Raw genomic sequence first — 22,005 nt, forward strand, 5'->3', positions numbered from 1 at the left:
TCTAAAAAGGACAGAAAAACAAAATATATTTGTGAAAAATGTCAAAAACATGTGTGTATGGAACACATGGCGTGTATTTGCAGGAAATGTATAGAATAATTGTAAGTAATATTTTAAATATATGTTTAAAACTGTTTCAACTTTTATCTTTTTCTTCTGTTTTATTTTTTGTGTAAATTTTATAGTAGAAAATAGGAAGAAACCACCCTGGGTATGACACACCCAGCGCGTGTAATGCCGTTCGTTTTTCTCGCGCGTGTAATGCCGGGATAATAACTCATGCTGTGATGTCTAAACTTTTTTATATTAGTAATTGAATAACAAGAGTATGGCAACCTTTTATGCTAACATTACACTTGATGATTATAGATTTTTAAATGTTCTAAGAAATGACGACGAGGAAAAATTCAACAAAAATTTCTTTTCATATGCTAAAAATGGCAAAAGATTACATTTAGTGCTATTTTAATTAAGAATAACTGATATGTTATTCACCTTAAACCCAGAAACGGCGGCAGAATATGTTGGCATCGAACGGCAGAATTTAGGGTAGACGAAATTTTTGGAATTTGGGGAAGCACCGAGTGGCAAAATTAAGGGATAAGAAGTTTTTATGATTTAGGAAAAGCACTGTGTTAAGGGTTCGTACGGTTCTTAAGAGTCCTTAAAAGTCCTTAAGTTTTTTGGAATCGATGTTTGGTCCTTAAAAGTTCTTAATTTTGGCCAAAATCGCCAGAAGGTCCTTAATTTTAATCATCTGAAATTTCTGTCTGTTTTTACAACTGCCATTTTGGGTGTGAATTAGCATTTTGCAGGAATATTTGTGGCTATTTTTTGAATGGGTTCATGAGTTATAATTTGTTCCTATTTGTAATATAAATAAGGGTGGGATACTCGAGTTTCTGAGCAAGAAGTGAAACATAAGCATTTCAAAATTATTTCATTTTTGTAATGAAGAGCTCTCAAACAACTTTCCGCTTTTGGGGATGTGAATTCTTTTATTAAATGGTTCTAAATTTGGCAATTATCAACATTTTAGTGATTTTAAGATCAGTGTGTATAGAAAATTTTTAATTCCGAGATCTAGGAATTTTTTGACGATTTTTTAGAACATTCTAACATTGATAAATTTCATTAAAATAAAGGTAATATATTGGAATTATATTTAAGAAAGAACATTAAAATAAAGCATTTTTATTTTTCACTGTCATATTATAAAGTTCCATTTTGGCCACGTATTATACAATTTTTTGAATCTGAAAAATAAGCAAGGAATAATGCTATAAAGCACAGTTTACGAAATAGTTTTTTAGCAAAAGCAAAATAGCAATGTAATTAATTAATGTCTTTTTAATTTTTTCATGGTAAGAATTTTTTCCCATTTTTCAGAATGATCAGAATTCTCAGAATATGCAACAGTTTTCTCTATAAAATTAATTTCACACTTTTTTCCTCCGATTTTTTTCTAATAACATTTATGGATTTTTGCTGTTACAGAACTGGTAGGGGTAATTTTTATTTAGGATTTTAGTCGCTGAAGATTGGACAGTTTAGAAAGATTTCAAGGCAAATTTACAGACCCACGATTCTAAGAGATTCTAGAAAAATGTGATAAAATGAAAAATGTCTCCATGGTAGTAACATGCAGTTTTTTACATTTTGGAGAACATCTGGAAGAACAATGAAAACATAATAGTTGAATGTTTTACTTCTGATTCTAGAATCGCTTTCTTAACATTTTTATCTTTTCTTTATTTTCTCTACTTTTTACTAGATACAAACATGGAAAATATCAAAAGTACTTCTAATCTTAACAGGCATTATAGAAAGGAATTTTTTATTAATAAAGAAATTGAAAACTCACCATTCAAAAAATTCATCTAATATGTCTTAATGCATCATACATAGAGCTGGCGCTAGGCATTTTGCCACCTGATGCAGTCTCTGTGGATCCTAAATTCTGATGCCTGGTGCCTTTCTAAGTTCTGTTTTCAATGCATGCTCTAAATTCTAAAAGTTTTGCCATTTCTAGATTTTTTTGCTCAGTGTGTCCCTGAATTCTAAAAATTATCCCACACCAGCTCTGTAACCAGACCTTACCATATGTATTTCATATTTCTTCTGAATGTTCGTATTACTAAAGAAATAAAATTAGCAGCTTTTTCCGTAAATTCTAAATGCATTTAGTCTTTTAGAATAACAGATGTCTTTAATTAAATCCCAAAAATTTAAAGTGAAAAGGAAACGTGTTGAAAAAAGAAACTAAATATGTAAAGAGAAATAAAATTATTCTTCAAAGATATGTACAGTTATTATTATGTAAATTACCCAGTTCTTTACAGTTTCAGCCTCTACTATAATTTCCCATTTCTATTTACTCATCAGAATGCAAATCACTTAGACAGTTTTTAAACTGAGTTTTTTTGGAGTGTAAGACGAGTGTTTCTGCACTCCACTTGGTCTCTGCATTAGTTCCTGTCTAGCTCTGATGATTTGTAATTATTAGTCTTTCCATTACTGCTGCTGACATTTGAGTTTATTATGACAATAGAGTTACTGAACCAGATTAAATTGTATAATTTTTTACCACTAGTCCATATTTTTAGTTTGAATTTCACTCTTCTCGTTTAATTATATCACCACAAGCTGTATTTTTAGTTTGAATTTCACTCTTCTTGTTTAATTATATCACCACAAACTGTATTTTATTTTGTTAGCGTAAGAACATGCCTATATGTTCAAAGTTCTTTTTGAATAATAAGCTTATTTAAATTTATTATCTGATTTATAGTTACTTTCAGACAAAGTGATAATTTGTTTTACAGCTGTCGGGGGGAGTAGGAAGTCAGACTATTTAACTGTTACCAGATCAAGTAAACCCTCATAGGTAGTACATTGCGGAGAGGTTGGCAGTTAGGAGATAAAACACTCAGAAACTAATGAGAACATTGTTTTGCATATTGAGACAAATTTCTAATTGTTAGAAAACATGCTTAAGGAGAAGGAACTCGATATAAATTAGCCAAAATGTCTGGGCAGGCCTTCAAATTAAAAAAACACATAATTATTTTGTTGAGTTTTATGTTTTGTAGCTTTTAATGTGTAATTGTCCTAATATTGCTTAAAAATCAATGTCATAAATTGCATGTATTTTAAACTGTGAAATTTTATGAGATTGTGATATTAATAGGGTTTTTTTAACAAATATTATTAAAAAATTAATTTAATTTAATAGTGGCCATGTAAATGTATAATGACTAAGATTATCTAATACCTAATTTAATTATAACTAAATGCATTCTCTTAAAAATTATCACTCTATATTAAAGCAAGTTATTGCCTTTCGTTAACACGCTGAGCCCGGCGTCGGTCCCTGAGGACAGGCACTGGAACTTTCGTTTGGCTGGCATCGATCCACAGGACCGACAGTATTAAAGTTAAAAAATAAGTATAGTCTCAATGAAATGTGATCAAATGTAGTTGTAATGAAATTTATTGAAACATTCTAAGCAAACATATGGCTTAGCCTTACACATATTACAACATTTTTGGCTATCTTGCATCCAAATAGTTTTGAATTGTCATCATAACATTTCGAACAATACTTTCAGACTTTATGTGCGTCTCCTTCCTTTTTGTATAATTTATGAATAATTTAAGTCGGCAATATTGCACCTCTTGATTACTCGCTGCCGGCTGAACAGAAAGAACAGCAAATTCGCTCCGGGCTCAACGTTTTAACCTTTACCATGGTCACAAGGTAAAACACAAAAATGTAAAAATTCATGTGAAACTTATTCTTTGAATCTAGGGGCCCACCAGCGGCCGAGCGGTAAAGTCGCTGAACACTGGTAGTTCGGTCCGAGGTTCGAATCCCGCGAACGGGCTGGCTGCATGGGTGGTTTCGTGGTTTTCCCCATGTGTAACGTGTATACGAGCCAGTTTCCCTTAGAAAGTCCTCCACAAAAGGCATCCCTCCTCTTAGGCAGATAGCCCTAGTGTGCTTTGCCATAATTAAATACACCACACCACTCTTTGAATCTAGTGAGACTTAATGCAAAGCAACTTATCACCGCTAATGCTTTAGTGGCTTAACATTAAAGTATATTAACTGAGTTACACCCCCTGGAATTCTACATGAAGCTACGACACTAACGTCAGACAGAGGTCAGCTAACTTTCAAAACTTACTTAACTGTGCCTACATCAGACCTTTCAGATTTGTTCTAATCAGCAGGTTTCTCTATAGGCAAGCAGGAGTGGTGACAACAGCCAGTCTTTTGTTATGAATCATGCTGATTATGGTTTTAATGCTCATTTTAGCCTATGTTGCTTGACACAAAATCTACTTGTTGTTTACTAAACCTTTAGACTGAGCAAGTATGTGACATAATGAGACATTGTAAAAAAAAAAAAAAAAAAAAAGCTAACTGTTAGTAAAACGTAACTAAAATGTCACTTATCTTCTTTCAAATATGCCCAGTTATTATGAGTGTAAAATATTTATTGCTACTTGATAAATTTCATAAAATTAATTTTATTCTCAAATGTATTAATAATTATGTTAATTAAGTTATGTTTAGTAATAATGCATCCTACTCACGTTCAGCCATAGATATAATACTTTTAATCGAATTTACTCAGTTCCCATTTGCTCATAGGTCCTTAATTTTCTTCATTAATGGTCCTTAAAAGTACTTAATTTCCGTGTGCAGAAATGTGTACGAACCCTGTGGGGTCCAAAGTTTAAGCACAGTGAAAATTTAGAACTTAGGAAAGTGCTTTGTAGCAGAATTTAGGACCTGTAGAGACTAGGTGTATCGGTAGGTGGTATCGAGCACCAGCCCTAGATAAAGTTAAGTATATGTGGGAGTTTATTTATTCAGAACTCGGATTAGTTTGAAGCATGTGCAAGAAATAAACGTAGGTATAGTAAATAACTAATACAATTCAGGCTTAATTCAGTACACATTAGGAGCAAGGAAATGACGTGGCTTTCGTCGCCAATCTTGTGATAACACAGCCAATAATATATAATGAATGCTATTAGGCCAGCCTAAAATTATCTTTACTGATTTCTAAGGCATTTCAATTAATGTAGCAGACTGTGCTGCTCCCTGATCGTCTAATTTGATCTAGCTTATTATTTTTTGAAGACTGTTATTATTACGGCAATTTTATAAAAACTAAGCTTGAACTTTCGATTATGTTGAAAAGAGTTTCCAATTCTGGAGTTGCCAAAGGATCTACAAAGCGAAACCATGTTTCGATGTTCATTAAACAAAAAGTGGAATTGCTGCAAAAAAAATGGATAAAGGCATATCTGTCTCAAAATTATGTGAGGAGTATGGCATTGGAAAGTCCACTGTATATGACACAAGAAAAAGAAAAAGGAACTTTTTGAATTTTTTGTTGAAGCACCTTAAACAATTTACATTGAAAGGAATGTTTAATAAAGTATACAAATAAATATTAGGCTGCTTTTTTTTTTTTTTTTTTTTTTTTTTTTTTTTGTAAATTTTTATACCCTTTAGATCATAATTTTTCTTTATTTCATAAATTACAATTTCATATTTTTAATTGTATAATTTCTGCATGCCATCTTACCAGATTTAAATTGATGATCTATTATCTGGGAAAATCTCAAATCCAGAATCGCCAAAGTCTCGACCAGTCCCGATTTCACACTTTGTACTGTATTAGCAGTGGTGTCTGCAATCGGTCATGCTGCTAGGAGATTCATACATAATCTTCATACTTAATCCTTGATTTCCACCTTAAAGTGGCAATATCTATAAAACACCAACAGCTGAGTTTCTTGCTGTTAATCTGATATTAAATATTTAGCCTTTTATGCAGAAGGTGCTTTTTCTGTAAATGCCTTTTAGTACCATAATTCCAGCACTTTAATCCAATATTATGGCCCCTTTTAAATCTTTAATGCTTATTCTGCCTTCAGTCTTTTTATCAGCTCCATCACTACCCTCAGTCTAAATCTTCTGTGATGTTGACAACCGCTGTAACATGAAAGTCTCATCTGCTGTCCTTTTATGCATCTCCCACTATCATGACATACACAAAGATATGCTTCAGGTCTTTGTTTCAATGAATTTAGAACAACCTCAACAAAGTATCAGAGATTCAGCGTGTCTGTAATTTCTTGATCAAAACCCAGGAATGCCAGTTTGAGAAACTAGTATCTTAAGTTATTTTGAGAAATCTTCTCCAAACTGCAATTCTAAACATTAACTGAGGTTTTAGCATCTGATCTTTATCGAAAGTGTCTGTAGAATGTTTCCCAGTTCACCTTGTAAAGGAGCAATCCAAAGTAATGCTTTGGAGGTGAGGTCCCATTGATCTGCCATAAAATGATTTCATATTGCATCTTTTGTACATTCTGTGATGATTTCTCGTCGTATGGCAAGAGCTTGATGATGCAAAAAGATAACTCAGCCAGGATGTTGTTTACATATTGAACAGGTTTCAGAAATCTCTCTTAAAATCTTTTAATTTCTTTCTTGAGTCTCTTGTTAAGTACAGAAATCTCTTTAGTTATATTGGCAATTTCTTGACTTACATTATCTAACACAGCAATTCCCGAACTTTTTGGTTTGCGGAGCCTTTTCCAGATTAATTTTCTGTTATGTTGTTCTGTAGGCCTTCTTGATATTTTAAGAGTTCATAGTATGTAGGAATAATGTTAAGGGGGTATATAGTTAGGAAATTTAAAGCAGAGAGATGTCTAAACAACTGCACACTATCCATGTAATGAAATTATGATCAAAACTTTGAAATTTACCATAATACCTCACTTTATGCTTATTTCCCATCAATACCCATGGTATTGTTAGAACTTTGCCACACAAAAAATTATTTTTAATATAATAAATCAAACCATTATTAGCATTACAACAGGTTACTGGTGAGAACAACAATAAAATAGATTCATAAAATAACCTTAACTCTTTCAGTTTAATCATTATATAGAATTCAATTAAAATACATATTATTTCATTGTTATTCAAAATTTTTATTATTTAGTGCAAAACTAGGCCTCAGTTAAGACATAACATAAAATAGCATATATATAATGCTATTTAATGAGGCACATGTAGCTGCATTCTTATTTCAGGTTCAGCTGATGATAATTGCAGAATGAATGTCTGTTTATCTATTTTGCTTTGGTCTTTGTGTAGATGGAGAATCCCGCTTCACGGATATATGTAATTGAAAAGCAGCAATACAATTTTTTCTTTGTTAGATAAGAGTTTGAATTCCTCTTGGAAATGGAATCAAACTTCTTCTCAACATACTTAGGTTATTTTTAGTATGCTTTGAGATGCTTAGTCTATGAGAACTTCATATTCTGTTGACTTTATAAGCTGGGCAGTATTTTTTGTTCATGCTGCATACATTCATAAAGTTATAAAGAACCTTCTCATGAGCTGTTGGAAAATAATATTCAAATGAATTTTCAAAAGCTTTGAGATATGTCTGATTATTTTCCTTGTTTGATTACGGCAAAGATGCAAGTTTATCTGCCTAAGAGGAGGCAGGACTTTCTAAGGGAAACTGACTCGCATCCACATTGTACACGAAGAACACTATGAAAACACCTGTGCAGCCAGGGATTTGAGCCTGGGGTGAACTGCCTGCATTCAGAAACCTTACCACTCGGTGGCTGGTAAGCCAGCTTTTTGTAAAAGAGAAATAGAATCAGTTTAAGGTCTCTCACGATATTTACAACATCCAACTACTCTTCCTTTTTCCCCTCTTATACTATCTCATTCTGCATTTCTATGCTTGTAGATAAAATCATTAACTTGTAAAATTTCTTTGAAAATGAATTGACTAGGTGTATTATTTATGCATACTTTTTATTTATATGTTCTTTTAATTAACAGCTACATAGTGATTCAGAAGTCAAACAACAAAAATCAGCGTTATATTTTCAAAATTTTCACAGTACTAGTTTCGATGGTTTTACCGAACCACCATCCTCAGCTGCAAAACCGCACTAGTACTATGAAACTTTTTAAAATATAACTCTGATTTTTGTTGTTTGACTTCTGAATTAGTATTTGTTCGGCATGTTATTGTGTCTTAACCTACATAGTAGCCAAAATTACAGTTTTCTGAGCTCTCAAAAGAGCTTTTTTAATTTCATCAGTAAAGCAACTTTAGTGAAACATTTTACATTTATCTAACATTTATGTGCTTGCATTTTAGGCTGGGAACTTAATAACATCTTTTAAAATAGTTTTAAGCCTGAGAAAAGATCTGAAGTGTGCAGTATTTTTCTATTTGTAATAACCAATTATTTATTATTAATCGTCAATAAAACCATGCAGAGTTCTTTTAAAGCTCAGAGCTGATTTACCTAATAAGTGGTGCAGAATTTTTGTTCTCTAAATATATATTCGCACACAGATGATAAACCTATATACAAGTTAAATAGTATTTCCTCTTATTTATCTCAGTGTAATATTAGTAACAAAAAGTAGATCATTATATGTAATATTTTTAGATACTTTATGACTATCTGCAGCCGTGCTGAAAAATCGCAAAAAAGTATTTATGAGGCAAATATGTATTAGCTATGTTGCTAGAATAGATAGTTATAAGGCAACCCATGTCACCAAAAAGCTTTTATCTGGCAACCCAAGTATGCGTGTAGCACATGGAAAGAACTAGGTAAATTACTTGTTAAATTCTTTGGCACATGTCTGTTTTGGCCGATGCATAATGCCAGATTGTGCATGGATGCTACGGTTGTACAATTATCTTATATTTATTAAGTGAAAACTGATTGCTCTACACATACGAAGAAAACAGCACACACAAAAAAAGGATTTCTAAAAAAAGCTAAGTTTTTATTGCCAATGTTTCTTGTATTTATGATTTTATTTATTGATTACTCATGTATAGAATTCTTAGTGCACCATCATTTTGAAAATGGCTATTACCTTTCCTGCTTAAGCTTGCCAAAATTTAAAGTCTGATGTGTTTTCAACATTTCAGAGGGAGTGTGGATAATCAGAAAGTACCCATTGTGTTTTTTTTTTTTTTTTTTTTTTTTTTTTTTTTTCATTAAAGAGTGAATAAAAGTTTCATTTTTATTTTAGATTCACCAGGTAATCGGAGTGACTTAAGTCATCCTATTCATGCAGATAACTGTGTTCTTAGACCAGATGGAGAGTGCCTTAAAGAAAAACCAGCTTACACATGGCGAGATTACAGGTTCATATTTTTTATTATAAATTAATATTTCTAATTCAGTTAACTTTTCATTGTGGTGTTTCTATCTTTGGATAATCATGGTCTAAATAAAAATCTGGTAGAACTAATTGGGTTTTTAACCCTCTGCGTGCAGTGCAATTTGGACACATTCTGGTTCTGAAATACAGAGTGCTTTTTTTTAAATTCTCTATCTTCATATATTACTGTTCACATTTTTATAAACAAAATTAGTATAATGCGGAAATTTTAATAGTTTTTTCTTAGAAACATACGCACGCTTATTTCACACGACCCGTATTACGAGACGGATTTCGTATCCCATGGAAATAGCAGGAGCCATACGTGAAGGGTTAATATAACTCCTGATATAATTGAATAGAATCTTACTATAAACCTGCAGTCTGCTGTTAATGTAGATAATTAAAGAAATGATGAAAAACCCTGGCATTTAATAAAAAAGGTAAGCTAAAACTAAAAATCAAAAGTTCTGCCTAATATTTCAGATTTATTTTTGTTAAAATATGTTTAGCAGTGTAAAAGTAAAAAGATATTTGAAATAAAAAGGGTTATGGCTAGATTTTTTTTTTTTTTTTTTTTTTTTTTTTTTTTTTCTTGTTACTAAATGTGAATAAATTTCTATTTTTAGTGCCATTCTTTATTTAAATGAAGATTTTGAAGGTGGAGAATTTATATTTGCTAAGGACAAAAACAATATACAGGTAACATTATAATAATTTTGAAAATTTTTAATAAAACTTTATATATTTGCTCTGCAATGATATGACTGATTATGAAGACTATCTTTACGAAGTAAAAAGGAAGTATCGTAATCACAAAAAATTTCGGGTATCATATTTCAACAAAAATATACATTTTAACCACTATCGAATGCAATTTAATCATGTTTTTAAGTGATAACTATGTAAGATCAGAAAACTGATTTAAAAGGAATTCTGAAGAGAATTTTTCATGGCGTCTGTACGTACCTATGTATGTATGTCGCGTAACTCAAAAACGAGTAGCCTCAGAATGTTGAAATTTTATATATAAGATTGCTGTAACATGTAGATGTGCACCTCCTATTTTTGTTGCCACCAAAAGTATATATCCACTCTGTTACTTAGCTTAGTGATCTCACTTTCTTTATTCTTACATGTTTGTAAATTGTGCATTTTTTTGCTTTAAAAATTATTGAATTATGTTGTTCTTATCTTTTAGTTAAAGTTTTTATGCCTTTCTTATCTGCATGCAATATTTGTAGAATTATTAACAATTTAAAAGTTGTTTAAGTACATCTAAGCCTAATTATTTTTACTGTAGTGGCCATGTTAGTTTACATTTGAAACTTAGGATAGCGGATTTGTTGCCAATCTAGAGAAACTAAGCTTCATAACAACAAAGATAATGCCTTCTTTTATTATTGCAAAGTAAATCATGCTTAATCCATTCTGGAATTTATTCGAGGAAATAAGTGTTTAAGATTTACTTCGTAATTTTAATATAGATTTTTGCATTGTTGTGAAGGGAGAATTGAATTAATTGAATGGGAAATACTGAACTTTCTGTGAAAAACTGTTTCTTTTTTTGCTTGATTAATTTCTTTCATATATCATTTTAGATTTATTATACATTTTAGACAAAAAAAAAAGTTACACCAAGAAAGATTTATTTGAATGGAATGAATCGATAGAAGTGATGTACATGGACAGAAAAACAAAGGATTACAATTTGAGAAAAATTGGATGATTTATTGAAGTGATAGAGCTTCACAAAGTGAAAAAGTCAGTAACGCATTTGTCCACCTCTGGCCCTTATGCAAGCAGTTATTTGGCTTGGCATCGATTGATAGAGGTTGCGGATGTCCTCCTGATGGATATCAGGCCAAATTCTGTCCAACTGGTGCATTATATCATCATCATCCCAAGCTGGTTGGAGGGCCCTGCCCATAATGCTCCAAACGTGCTCAATAGAAGAGAGATCCAGCGACCTTGCTGGCCAAGGTAATGTTTGGCAAGCAGTAGAAACATGTGCAGTGGGGGGGGCAGGCATTATCTTGTTGAAATGTAAGCCCAGGGTGGCGTGACATGAAGGGCAATACAATGGGCCTTAGAACTTTGTCGACGTACCGCTGTGCTACAAGTTTACGATGGATGACTACCAAAGGGGTCCTACTATGAAATGAAATGGCACCCCAGATCATCACTCCTGGTTGTCTGCCGGAAGACAGTCAGGTTAGTAACACACCGCTGTCCAGGGTGTATCCAGACTCGCCTTCGCTAGTCATTGAGGCTCAGTTCAAAGCTCATCACTGAAGACTATTCTACTCCAGTCAGTGACATTTCAGTGTGAATAAGCCTGACACCATTGCAAACGGGCTTGACGTTGTACGGAGGTCAATGGTAGTTGGCGAAAGGGGCACCGTGACCTCAGCCCCCTTTCTGTGAGCCATCTATGACTAGTCCTTGTGGTCACTGAAGCACTAATTGCACATACAATGGATGATAATGATGCATCTGGGGCTGTGAGTGCTGTTCTGATGATTGCTCAGTCTTCATGTTCTATCGTTTCTCTAGGCCTACCGCTTCCTTCTCGACGCTGTGTGCGACCATGGTTCACCCATTCCTGCCAACATCATCTAATAGTGGCATTGCTCCTCTACTCAAAAGTCAAGCTATCCGCCGATAAGACCAACCGGCTTCTTTGAGCCCAACTGCACGACCTCTCTCAAATTCTGACATCTGCGTATATCGTTCGCGCACCTGTATGCGAGGCATAGTTACTGTCTACCAGAGTATACAGAATGGAATTTGTGAAGAATTTATGAACTGGAATCGTAATTTCTCCTCTTGAATATCCTGCCAGTTAGCTTAACAAATCCATGTATATTTCTTGGATAATTAGAACTTCCCGAAGAATGTAATGACAGAACAAATTTGGAAGCACTGAAATACGAACGCTGAGACGTAGATGTGGAAAAATACTGATTGCGTAGATACTTGAGGCTTAGAGTGTCCATCCATTTTTGAAGAAGAAGCAGTCAAGCCGGATTAAATTTCTTTTTTTTTTTTTTTTATTTAAATTCTCATTTTGTGGCTACAATTCACTTGGCACTCTAATCGTACCCACTTCCAGAACATTCACAAATTTGATATTATTGCCATATAAGCGAATACATGATTGCAGAAAAGCATTGAGCAAAGAGGAAAGCACAAGCAAAAGTGACACATAGTTTATAGAAAAAAGGGAGGTAGTCAAAAGTTTCTGTTAGTTTTGGTTTACAATTTGGTGTTTGGTCAAGAGGCATCTGCATTAAGAGTTATATAAGATCACATGATTAATTTTAATGACACAGTTTATACTTATAGCACTATTTTTAGGACAGATAGATGAAGTTCCCAAATGAAATAAAAATAAAAGAATTTATAGTGAATTAAATTTAGAAGTTTGCTTCATATTTTTTATCTTGCATATACATTATGTATTACTTGTAAAGACAGTTTTTCATGTTATGGTGTCTTCCAATATGTTTTTCTAATATGGCATATTGATTAAGCTGATGTTTCATTCTGGAATCAATATATGTTTTTCATATTAATGTGGGCAAATAAAATATAAAAAGCACAATGGTAAATGTAATTTTTGTATATTTTTGTATCATGCTGATATAAATGATAAAAAGATATAAAGTTTCATCCTGCTGATGTAAAAGTAATAAAAAAATTCATTTTTTAAAAGATTATAGTTGATGAAAGAAAATGTTTCATAAGATATAAATTAGTACTGTAATACTAGAAAGTATGAAATAATGTACTTGTAATTTATTCTGTGTGAGTAATATTAACTAGATAGGAAATATTGTTTTATTGCATTTTTAATATACAGTTTAAGAACTAAAATTTAAAAATCTTTTTAACTTAGAATAATTTTTTAATCAATTTATTTTCTTTCCAATTTATACATAGGCAATGATAAAACCCAAATGTGGCTTAACTGTAGCATTTTCAGCGGGAGAAGAAAATTTGCATGGTGTTAAAGCAGTGAAAAAAGGCCGCAGGTGTGCCTTAGCTATGTGGTACACTTTGGATTCAAGGTATAGAGAAAAAGAGCGAGACTTTGCAAATGCAGTCTTAGCAGATTTATGGATGAAAAGGAAGTTATCAAGTCGGTCTTCTTCGGACAGTTATGAAAAATCTACTTTGTACAAGTTTGCTGAAGATGCAAAGCATATTCTTCACGAACACTCTGAATTATAACATTTATTTCATTTTTATATGTTTAAATAACATTTATGTACAGTGTTTTAGCTTTTTATTAACTTCCAGAGATTATTTATAATCTTTTTTAAAGCTTTTAGTCTATGTAGAACAGTTGTTTAGCAGTTTTGTTTTTGTTATTGTTAGAAATTTTATTTTTTGTGAAATTTAAGTGTTATTTATTTCTATTATGATTTTAGTTTATATTTTGCAGTTAATATATTAGTTTATTTTAATTTCTATTCAGTTATTTGATTCATCTCTTCAGTCATTAAATATGTTCAGTCGCAATAGTATTTTACCAAAAGCTCTTACCTATATTTTCAGAAATTAGCTGAAATGCAATCATATTTAATGTAAAATTCAGAACGATTCAAGAGGATTCAGAATGATTCATCCAATTACAGATGATTAAACTTTTTAAGTTCTTCAAAGTGATTAACAATGCATCAAACAGCAGAAGAAATGTCCGTATTGTACATCTCATATTATGAGGTATGCCTTTGTAGGTCTACAAGAGAATGACTGAGGTAATATCAAAAAAATAAGTCACTTATTCCACAGAAATCATAGTGATAGAGTTCCTCCAGGATTCTGGCATCTATTTTTCTATACATCATTTGGATTTTGGCTCTCTCAGGATTTTTGTAAATTTTACATCATTTGATCAGTATGTATCTGCTTAGACTGCAAATTATACTTTGAGGATTCATACTTAGTGTGCTATGTTTTAATATGCAAGTCTGTAAAAGTTACTTCTTATTTTAATAAACAAGACAGTTTTTATTGTATTGTAAATTTAGTTTTCATTACTAGTTTTGAGTACAGGATTTTTATTACTGGTTTTCAAGGTTTGTGTTTCACATCTCTGTGCTTCTTTTCATTATTTGTTTTAGATTTTGCAGATATATATTATTGTAAACTGAAAATTTTTTGTATGTCTAAAGGAAGATTTTCTTATCATAAGAATAATTGATTTTATAAGACCCTAAGAGACTACAAGGTTTGATCAAAGTATATTGCAAGTGCCAAATTGCTGCCATACATAATTTTAGTGTGAGCAAATTTAAATTTGAATTAAAGGAATGTCTTTTGTTCTTCATAGCGTTAAATGTGATTACATAATGTAGGAAAAAATTTATGAAAGATTAGCAGAAAATTTATTTTTGACACATTATACATATATTGAACAAATGCAAAGGAAATATTCTCTTCGTGTTTTAAAATAATTTAAACGAATATAATTGGAAAAAAGAACCTGGGAATAAAGAGAATAGAAACTTGAAGTTATGCTTAAAGATCTGAAGAACCTGGGAATAAAGAGAATAGAAACTTGGAAGTTATGCTTAAAGATCTGAAAGTAGTTATTTTTTATTTGCAACTGCTGAAAAATATTCATTATTGAAATGAATTATGTCCAAAGTGGCATTGGTAATTATTTAAAAATGTATATAAAAGTGTTCTTAAAGCTTGAAATCATTCTGAATAAATCTTGAATCTATCTTTATGAAATTAATGGGCAAACTGAGTGAATATAGATGGTAGCCCATCTGTAAAAGACTGAACTATGTACACAAATTAGGAAATTTAATTATGAAGGAAGGGATGAGTTTAAGATGCCAATAGGCAGTTAAAATTGTTCTTAAGAAACAAATTCTCCCTTTTAATATTAATCTTTGAAATGGGATTTCCGAAAATCCTGATTCTTTTTTGAAAAATTTTATGAAATAGCTAAGAATTTAAGTGTAGTGATATGAGTCATTTGTATAAATGCAGTGAAATTATACAAATCTTCATGCTAAGTATAATCCTATACACATTTGAATTTCTTTAATGATTTTGAATAGTTAGACTGAAAACTCAAAAATGAACATTATTGAATCTTGTGAGTTTCTTAGCTGAAAAGGCTAACAAAATTACTGGGGTTTTTAGTAAAATTTTGGTAATCTAAAAGTATTTATTTCCTTTCAGAGAACCAATAATCTCAACAAAAATGACAACTTATATACGGTTTGGAAAATATGTGAGATAAAAGCACTTAATTTCCATTATTCTATATATCACAATATTTTATTGATTAAAATATAGTTTGACTATCTTGATAATTTTTACTAATATAATTATTTTTTCCATCTTATGATGTATATGTACAATATGTATAACATTCAATCAGTAAATGGGTAAATTTACCCCCATTGTACTTAAATTTCTTTTGTGTGTGTTGTAATTTTTCTAAGGAATATCTGAATGTGTTTCTAAGATGTTTAAACAAAAATCTAAAATACGAAATTCTGTTATATTTTGCTATCTACTTTAGTATTTCTCTTCTTTTCTGTCTTTCTCACCCCCTCTCTCTTTTTTTTTATTTTTTATTTTTTTTTTTATTTTTTTATTAATTGTAATTTTAATGTACTAACTGCGATATCTTGAGAATTATTTTAAATTGGTTGTAAATATAAACTTTTGCATAAAGAATAACATGTGGTTGGCAATTTTTACTGTAATTGTGTTTTTCAAGTCATGCAGATGCAAGTATGGAAGAGTAGTATATTTTTATTGGAGGCAATATTTTGCACGAATGATCCAGAAGTATTTTAATATATTAATGCACTGCCCATTTTTTATATATTGGATTTTATTAATTAAATAAGCTAAGCTCAGAATACAAGAAGTATTTGCTACTGAATGTTACAATATGTGTAACTGCATTAAAACTACGAAACTGCATAATTGCTGTTTTGAGAAACATGCAATAAATAATTTGGCATGCATTTGTTTTTGGGAGATATTTTATCGTGTGCTTTATATAATTCATCTTCTATGTGTACATCTCTCTTTTAGTGCAGAGTGAAATGCAGAAAAATAACCTAGAAATTTAAAGAAAAATGTAAATTTGTGATTTTGGTATAGTGCTGGCTATGTGTTCGTATTCATTGCACACATTCAATTCTAGGTGCTAAAATGTCAGTTACTATATTTGTACAAGAGTGGTGGATTTCCACTGTATTTGCAAATGGTATGCATTTAAATGCTAATAATTATTGCATATAAAATGGCAAAAATACTCTTCTGTTAATAAAATTATAATATGTTTTGCTTTAACCCTTTCCGGCACGCTACCTTTTAAAGTTGGAATTTTGATAATAAAAAAAAAAAAAAAAAAAGGTAAGCAGTTTAATTAAGCCTAGAGGAGAGTACACAAATAAAATTTTGTAAAGATAGCACTTGTCGTTTTAGTTCTGTGGGTGTGTCAGGCACACCCACATAATTAAAACGATTAAATAGAGCTTCAAAAAGAGTGCTGAAACGAGCATTGCTGGAAGGCGTGTAAAAGAGTAAGAGATTTTGCCTATGATTAAAAAACACTAGATTCTGAATACCATAGCAGATTTAGCATTACCTAGGGTGTGCCATAGGGAGATCTGCTACACTACAACCCTTTAAAAAGCTTATTTTGGGTTATATGATGATTACATGCTTATGAATGGGGGGAAGTAACTTGGGTATATGATAGTTACATTATTTACATTTCATATTTACACTTTAGTCTTTTTTTTTTTTTTTTTTTTTTTTTTTTCATAATGGTACTTTTTGAAGAAAATGACACCACCTTTGAAAAAGCACAACCCAATATTGCATGTTTTGCACATCTGCTGGGATCCGTATCAGATTTACTATCTGAAAACAATTCGTGTAGCACTTTCAGTGCTTTAGAAATGGTCAGCCCTCTCTGATCGTTTGGAAAATAATTAAAAATCTGAAAAAAATTAACTAATATTATATCTGCAATTTGAAATTATAAACTATAAAATAAAAATATAAATGTCTACAACTCAAAACTATTAAACGTAGAAAAACTTTGAACCAAAGCAAAAGAGAAAGAGAGAGCTGCTCTAGTGAAAAAACCAAACAGCTAACTGATAAAATTATCCCTGACCTTCAGAAAATCACCCCAACAACTTCTTAGTTGATAACCAAACCTCCCCTCCAAAAAAAGGGGGAAGAAAAAAGAGAAAAACAGGAAATAAAACACAGATGTGGACCCATCTTTCTTTCTGTGTTAATGAGCTGACTGATGAGATGCAGAGAAACAAAGATACATCTGCCTCTCAGTGACCTAAACTCGCAATAAGCCCAGTCTGGGAAACCTTGGTTCGCCATGGGATTTTAGGCAAGACTTCAAGGTAAAAATTGTAAAATAATATGGAATAAGGAGATTAGCATACAACCAAAAAAATAACTTAGAAATTTCGTTTCAAACAATTCTGCCCTAAAAAAAAGTCTGGAAGATTTCTGTGAAAAATGAGGGTCTTAAAAAACTAAACATGGCTAAAATATATGGACTGGTTTGTGTTGGGCTGCCATCTGCTATAAATAAAGAAGGTTCAGAGTAACCTTCAAATCCTTTTTCATTCAATTTTTCTGTGCGTAGAAAAGGAAATTTTTAGGTGTGCCCAGATTGGGCACAGAGTGCCGCAAAGGGTTAAGGTTGTCTTTAAATGTGTTTTAAGCAAATTTATTTGTTTACTTTTACAAGATCTATTTCACTGCCAAATATTAAATTAATGTGATGTTTTTCTAATATACTAAAATTTTTTATACGAGAAAGTATCAGATTTATTTATTTATTCAAAATGCATTGTTTCATTGTATGTTATTATATGTCATTGAATAAGGAAATGTTAGCATGTATTTGGAATTTTCAAAATTGTATTTGAAGATTGTTTAACACAAGTGCTTGTCGTTGTTTTACGCAAGTATCTTGGAATTTCATTGTTTATATGTAGTGTGTTCCCCCTTTTTATTTTAATACCATATTTACTCATGGATTTTGTACCCCCCTTGCCTGTTTTTTCTCTTGGCTTTTTAGAATTTTTCTTTTTAAGTATTCTTCTAATTCCACCCTTTCTCATTCATAAAGTGAATTTCCCTAAATTTTAAAATGGATTCATTTGATAATGATTGCTTTCATCTTACTAATTGATTTGGATTTTGGGTGCATAGGCTTGGGTTGATGAAGCAATAATAGTGAAGAGTTTTAAGAAAACAGAGACATCTAATAGTCATGACAATTCTGGAGATCATTTCACATGAGAAGATAGACTGAATGGTGGCGAAAACAATAACAATGGTGATATCAATGACTTACAAGCTGTAGCAGACAATTTAGACAGTATTTTAAGCAATATTAAATGATTTGAAGCCTAGAGACTAGTAGTGGATAATAATACGAGTGGGTGAGATTCATGATACAGGAAGTAAAAGATACCATTCTAGATATTGGTAACTTTAATAGGTAATTGTATTGGAATGTAGGTTTCTTTAAATAAATAATATTGTAATAGGTACTTGTAGTTTATCCATGGATACTTTTCATTTTTTATGTTCTTATTATAACTCTGTCCCTGAGTTAAATTATTCACATAATTTTACCCTCTCGATTTTCATAGAATAAAATTAGTAAAAAGGGAAATGCAGGTAAATACAATATATGCATTTTAAAAAGAGTGAAAAGTTTCATAGAAATACAACTTAGGCACTGTCTTTAGTGGTCATGTTTATAAATGTTATGTAAATGCAATTTTAAATGTGATACATGCTTTTTTTTTAAACATTTTAATGTATTTGTTTCTATGTTTTTATCAAAATAGAAGGATGAAATAATTTATATATTGTTTATAATTACTTTGCTAAAATATATATTTTAGGGTATTAAAAATGAAATTAATATATCAATTTTCATTTAGTTATAAGGTATTTCTTCCACCTTCTTGGCATGTCTTCATGGTGTGGTGGTCTGCATGCTCAGCACGTAATTGAGAGGTCCACAGTTCGATTCCCAGGGAAGGTGTTGCTAATTTTTCATCTTGCCTGCTTCCAAAATACCTTATGTCCCTACAGTGGTGCCTGAACTAAAGGGGCATTGGATGGTGATTCTCCTCACCCAGGATTTTGCGATTGGGTCTCCTGGTATTTCTCCTGCCTTCTTGGCATGCCGTCGTGGTGTGGTGGTCTGCACACTCAGTGCGTAATTGAGAGGTCGGCGTTTCGATTCCCGGCAAAAGCTTTGCTAATTTTTCATCTTACCTGCTTCCAAAAATACCTAATGTCTCTGCATAGTAAATAATTTATATAAAATAAAATTCTCCGAACAATGTAAATGCATAGCCAGAATTTATGGATTTTTCAGAAACCTGCTTAAACTGCCTATTTTTTATGTTATATTTAATGAAAAAATTTTCATTGACAGCAGTTGCTCCTGTTTTTGCTTTTTATACTGAAATTACTTCTTTAAGATATTCATTAAAAATAGAGATGGGACGAGTTTTAAATTTCTAGAATCCAAATATTTTTCTTATCTTTTGAATCCTTCATGTAGGAATAAGAGGAAAAAGGAATGAAAACTCTTCCTTAAAAGCTTTTAATTAAAGCAAAATTTAAAATCTATAGTTCACCAGAAGCTGGACTGTCTGGAAAACTCAGGCCAAATTCCTGATTGATGAGCATATAAAAAATGGATTTCACATTAGAAAAGCCGAGTGGAAAATCTTTCTGCTCTGAAATCATGAAAACAGTTATCTTATTTGCTACCAATTTAAATATCAAAAACCTTCATTTAAATTATAAATAACTTTGACAAAAAGGAGTGCATTTTAAGACATAAAAACAGCATATTTTGTAGGCCTTAAACATGAAAGTGTGATCCAATTATAGAATCTCACCGAACATGAAAGTTGGTGGAGATGTTATCAGTCAGCAGAAGTTTAAACGAACAGATCATTCTTTATTTAGTTAGATAATAAAGAGATATAAATTACAGATATAATATATAAAAACCTAAGAGACTTAACATAATTTTTTACGTTGCATGGTCATTGTATATCCACTTTCAAAGTCGTATAATTTGCATTTTTTGATATGGCCGGATCTGTAACTTTGAAAAATACTCCACTTCATGCTGTCCCAAATATTTATAATTTTTTTACAATGAGAGGGAAAAAATAAAACTTATATCCTTTCACAAAAGTTGAACTGGTTTATCAAATTTGCTTGAACAGTTTCATGGTTACTTGGACTTTCTGGTAAACTGAATTCCGGATAGTCGAGCTTTTATTATAAAACTGATTTAAAAAAATTTCAAGAATGCAGTTTTTTAATATATACCTATATTTAAAAGATGCATATGAAATTTAATAATTGAAATATATAATTAAGACTCTTGAATTTGATGTCATTTTCAGAATATTTTTTAATCAAAGAAGTATAGACATAGATGGCAAACTGAAACAGTGCAACACTCCAAGGTGCCGTTATATGATATTAGTGATCTAAATAGCACTGAAATTTCAACCGTTGCATTCCTTTTAAAATTCTCTTGCTGCATATGAATAAACCTGATCATTGCAAAGTTTTTACTGTTTTTTGAGGGGGAGGTAAGGTTAGAATTTAAATGACAAATGAATGTGAAGGGTGGTGTGTTCCCCCCCCCCTTTTTTTAGAATTGGGGATTCAAGTGTCCTATCCCTAAATAAAATCGACTGCTCACTTTTCTGATGTGTCGTACAATATCATTGAACTGAATACATTTCTTTAGAATAAATATTTTAATCAAAAGTAACTTTTCCCTGCTGCATTTTTTATATTGATCAAACCTCAAAATATTTGTACCTCATAAATTTATTCTGTATAATAAAAAATAACTCCCAATTTATATCAATATGCCTTTGATTCAAAAAATTTCATAATTATCTGAAAATCAGATCTTGAATTTATTTATTTATTTATTTTTTTATGTTTTCAAAACTCATTTTAATATTTTAAGTGTTTTTTTTTTTCTTTTATTTAGGTTGTGCACTGTTTGTTTTCAAACTTCTATTTATAGAAATGTAAATTATTACTTAGTGTTTATTTATATCAGGTATATTTACTGCTGGGAAGTATTTATAACTTATTTATATCTAGTCTTGTTGTAAGCGCCATAATGTGCCTTTTATTTTAGTGAAGGCCTTCTTATTTACTTACATGAGCTGCTAAAAACACTTAACAGCTCTTTTGTACTTCTACTCTTGTACAGAATTTTGTAATTTTATAACTCGGAAGTATTATAATTTAAATAGAATAAAATCTTTGATTTTGTTAATGATTTTTTTTATCTGTAATGAATTAATGAGTTTCTTCTCTTTTGTAAGAAAGAAGTTTGCATCTTACTTGCACTTTATTATATAACTTGATATTTGCTCGTGAGAAAAACTGAATTTAAATCCTGCTATTTTAAATTTCGTACTATGCACTTAATTGTTAAAGCTTCCTGAATTCGCTGTATTCAATATTATTCTTAATTCATTATGTGAAAACTTCTGGTAAAAGTGTAACTGTATTTTTGATAAAATTTTGTTCATGCTTTAAATATATTTTGATGTGAGGAAGTTTGTATTTGCCTGATTCTGGCATACTGTTTTAATTTCTGATATGTTCCTAACAACTGTATGATTAAAGCTTTTGTTACAAGTGTA

At 31.1% G+C, this 22,005-nt stretch overlaps 1 protein-coding gene across 1 annotated transcript in view; it reads left to right on the forward strand.

Moving 5' to 3' along the window:
• LOC118194559 (prolyl 3-hydroxylase 2-like) overlaps positions 1 to 22,005 on the forward strand; it is an 81,621-nt gene extending 59,616 nt beyond the window's left edge. The window contains exons 10-12 of the mRNA XM_085824259.1: positions 9,125 to 9,239; positions 9,886 to 9,958; positions 13,202 to 22,005. Of these exons, the coding sequence (XP_085680385.1) occupies positions 9,125 to 9,239; positions 9,886 to 9,958; positions 13,202 to 13,492 (479 nt within the window). The 3' untranslated portion in view covers positions 13,493 to 22,005. The remainder of the gene's footprint in view (positions 1 to 9,124; positions 9,240 to 9,885; positions 9,959 to 13,201) is intronic.

Source organism: Stegodyphus dumicola, chromosome 9 (genome assembly GCF_044657685.1).
Source record: "Stegodyphus dumicola isolate Sdum_Otavi_A_Nest chromosome 9, ASM4465768v1".
Classification (NCBI taxonomy): domain Eukaryota; kingdom Metazoa; phylum Arthropoda; class Arachnida; order Araneae; family Eresidae; genus Stegodyphus; species Stegodyphus dumicola.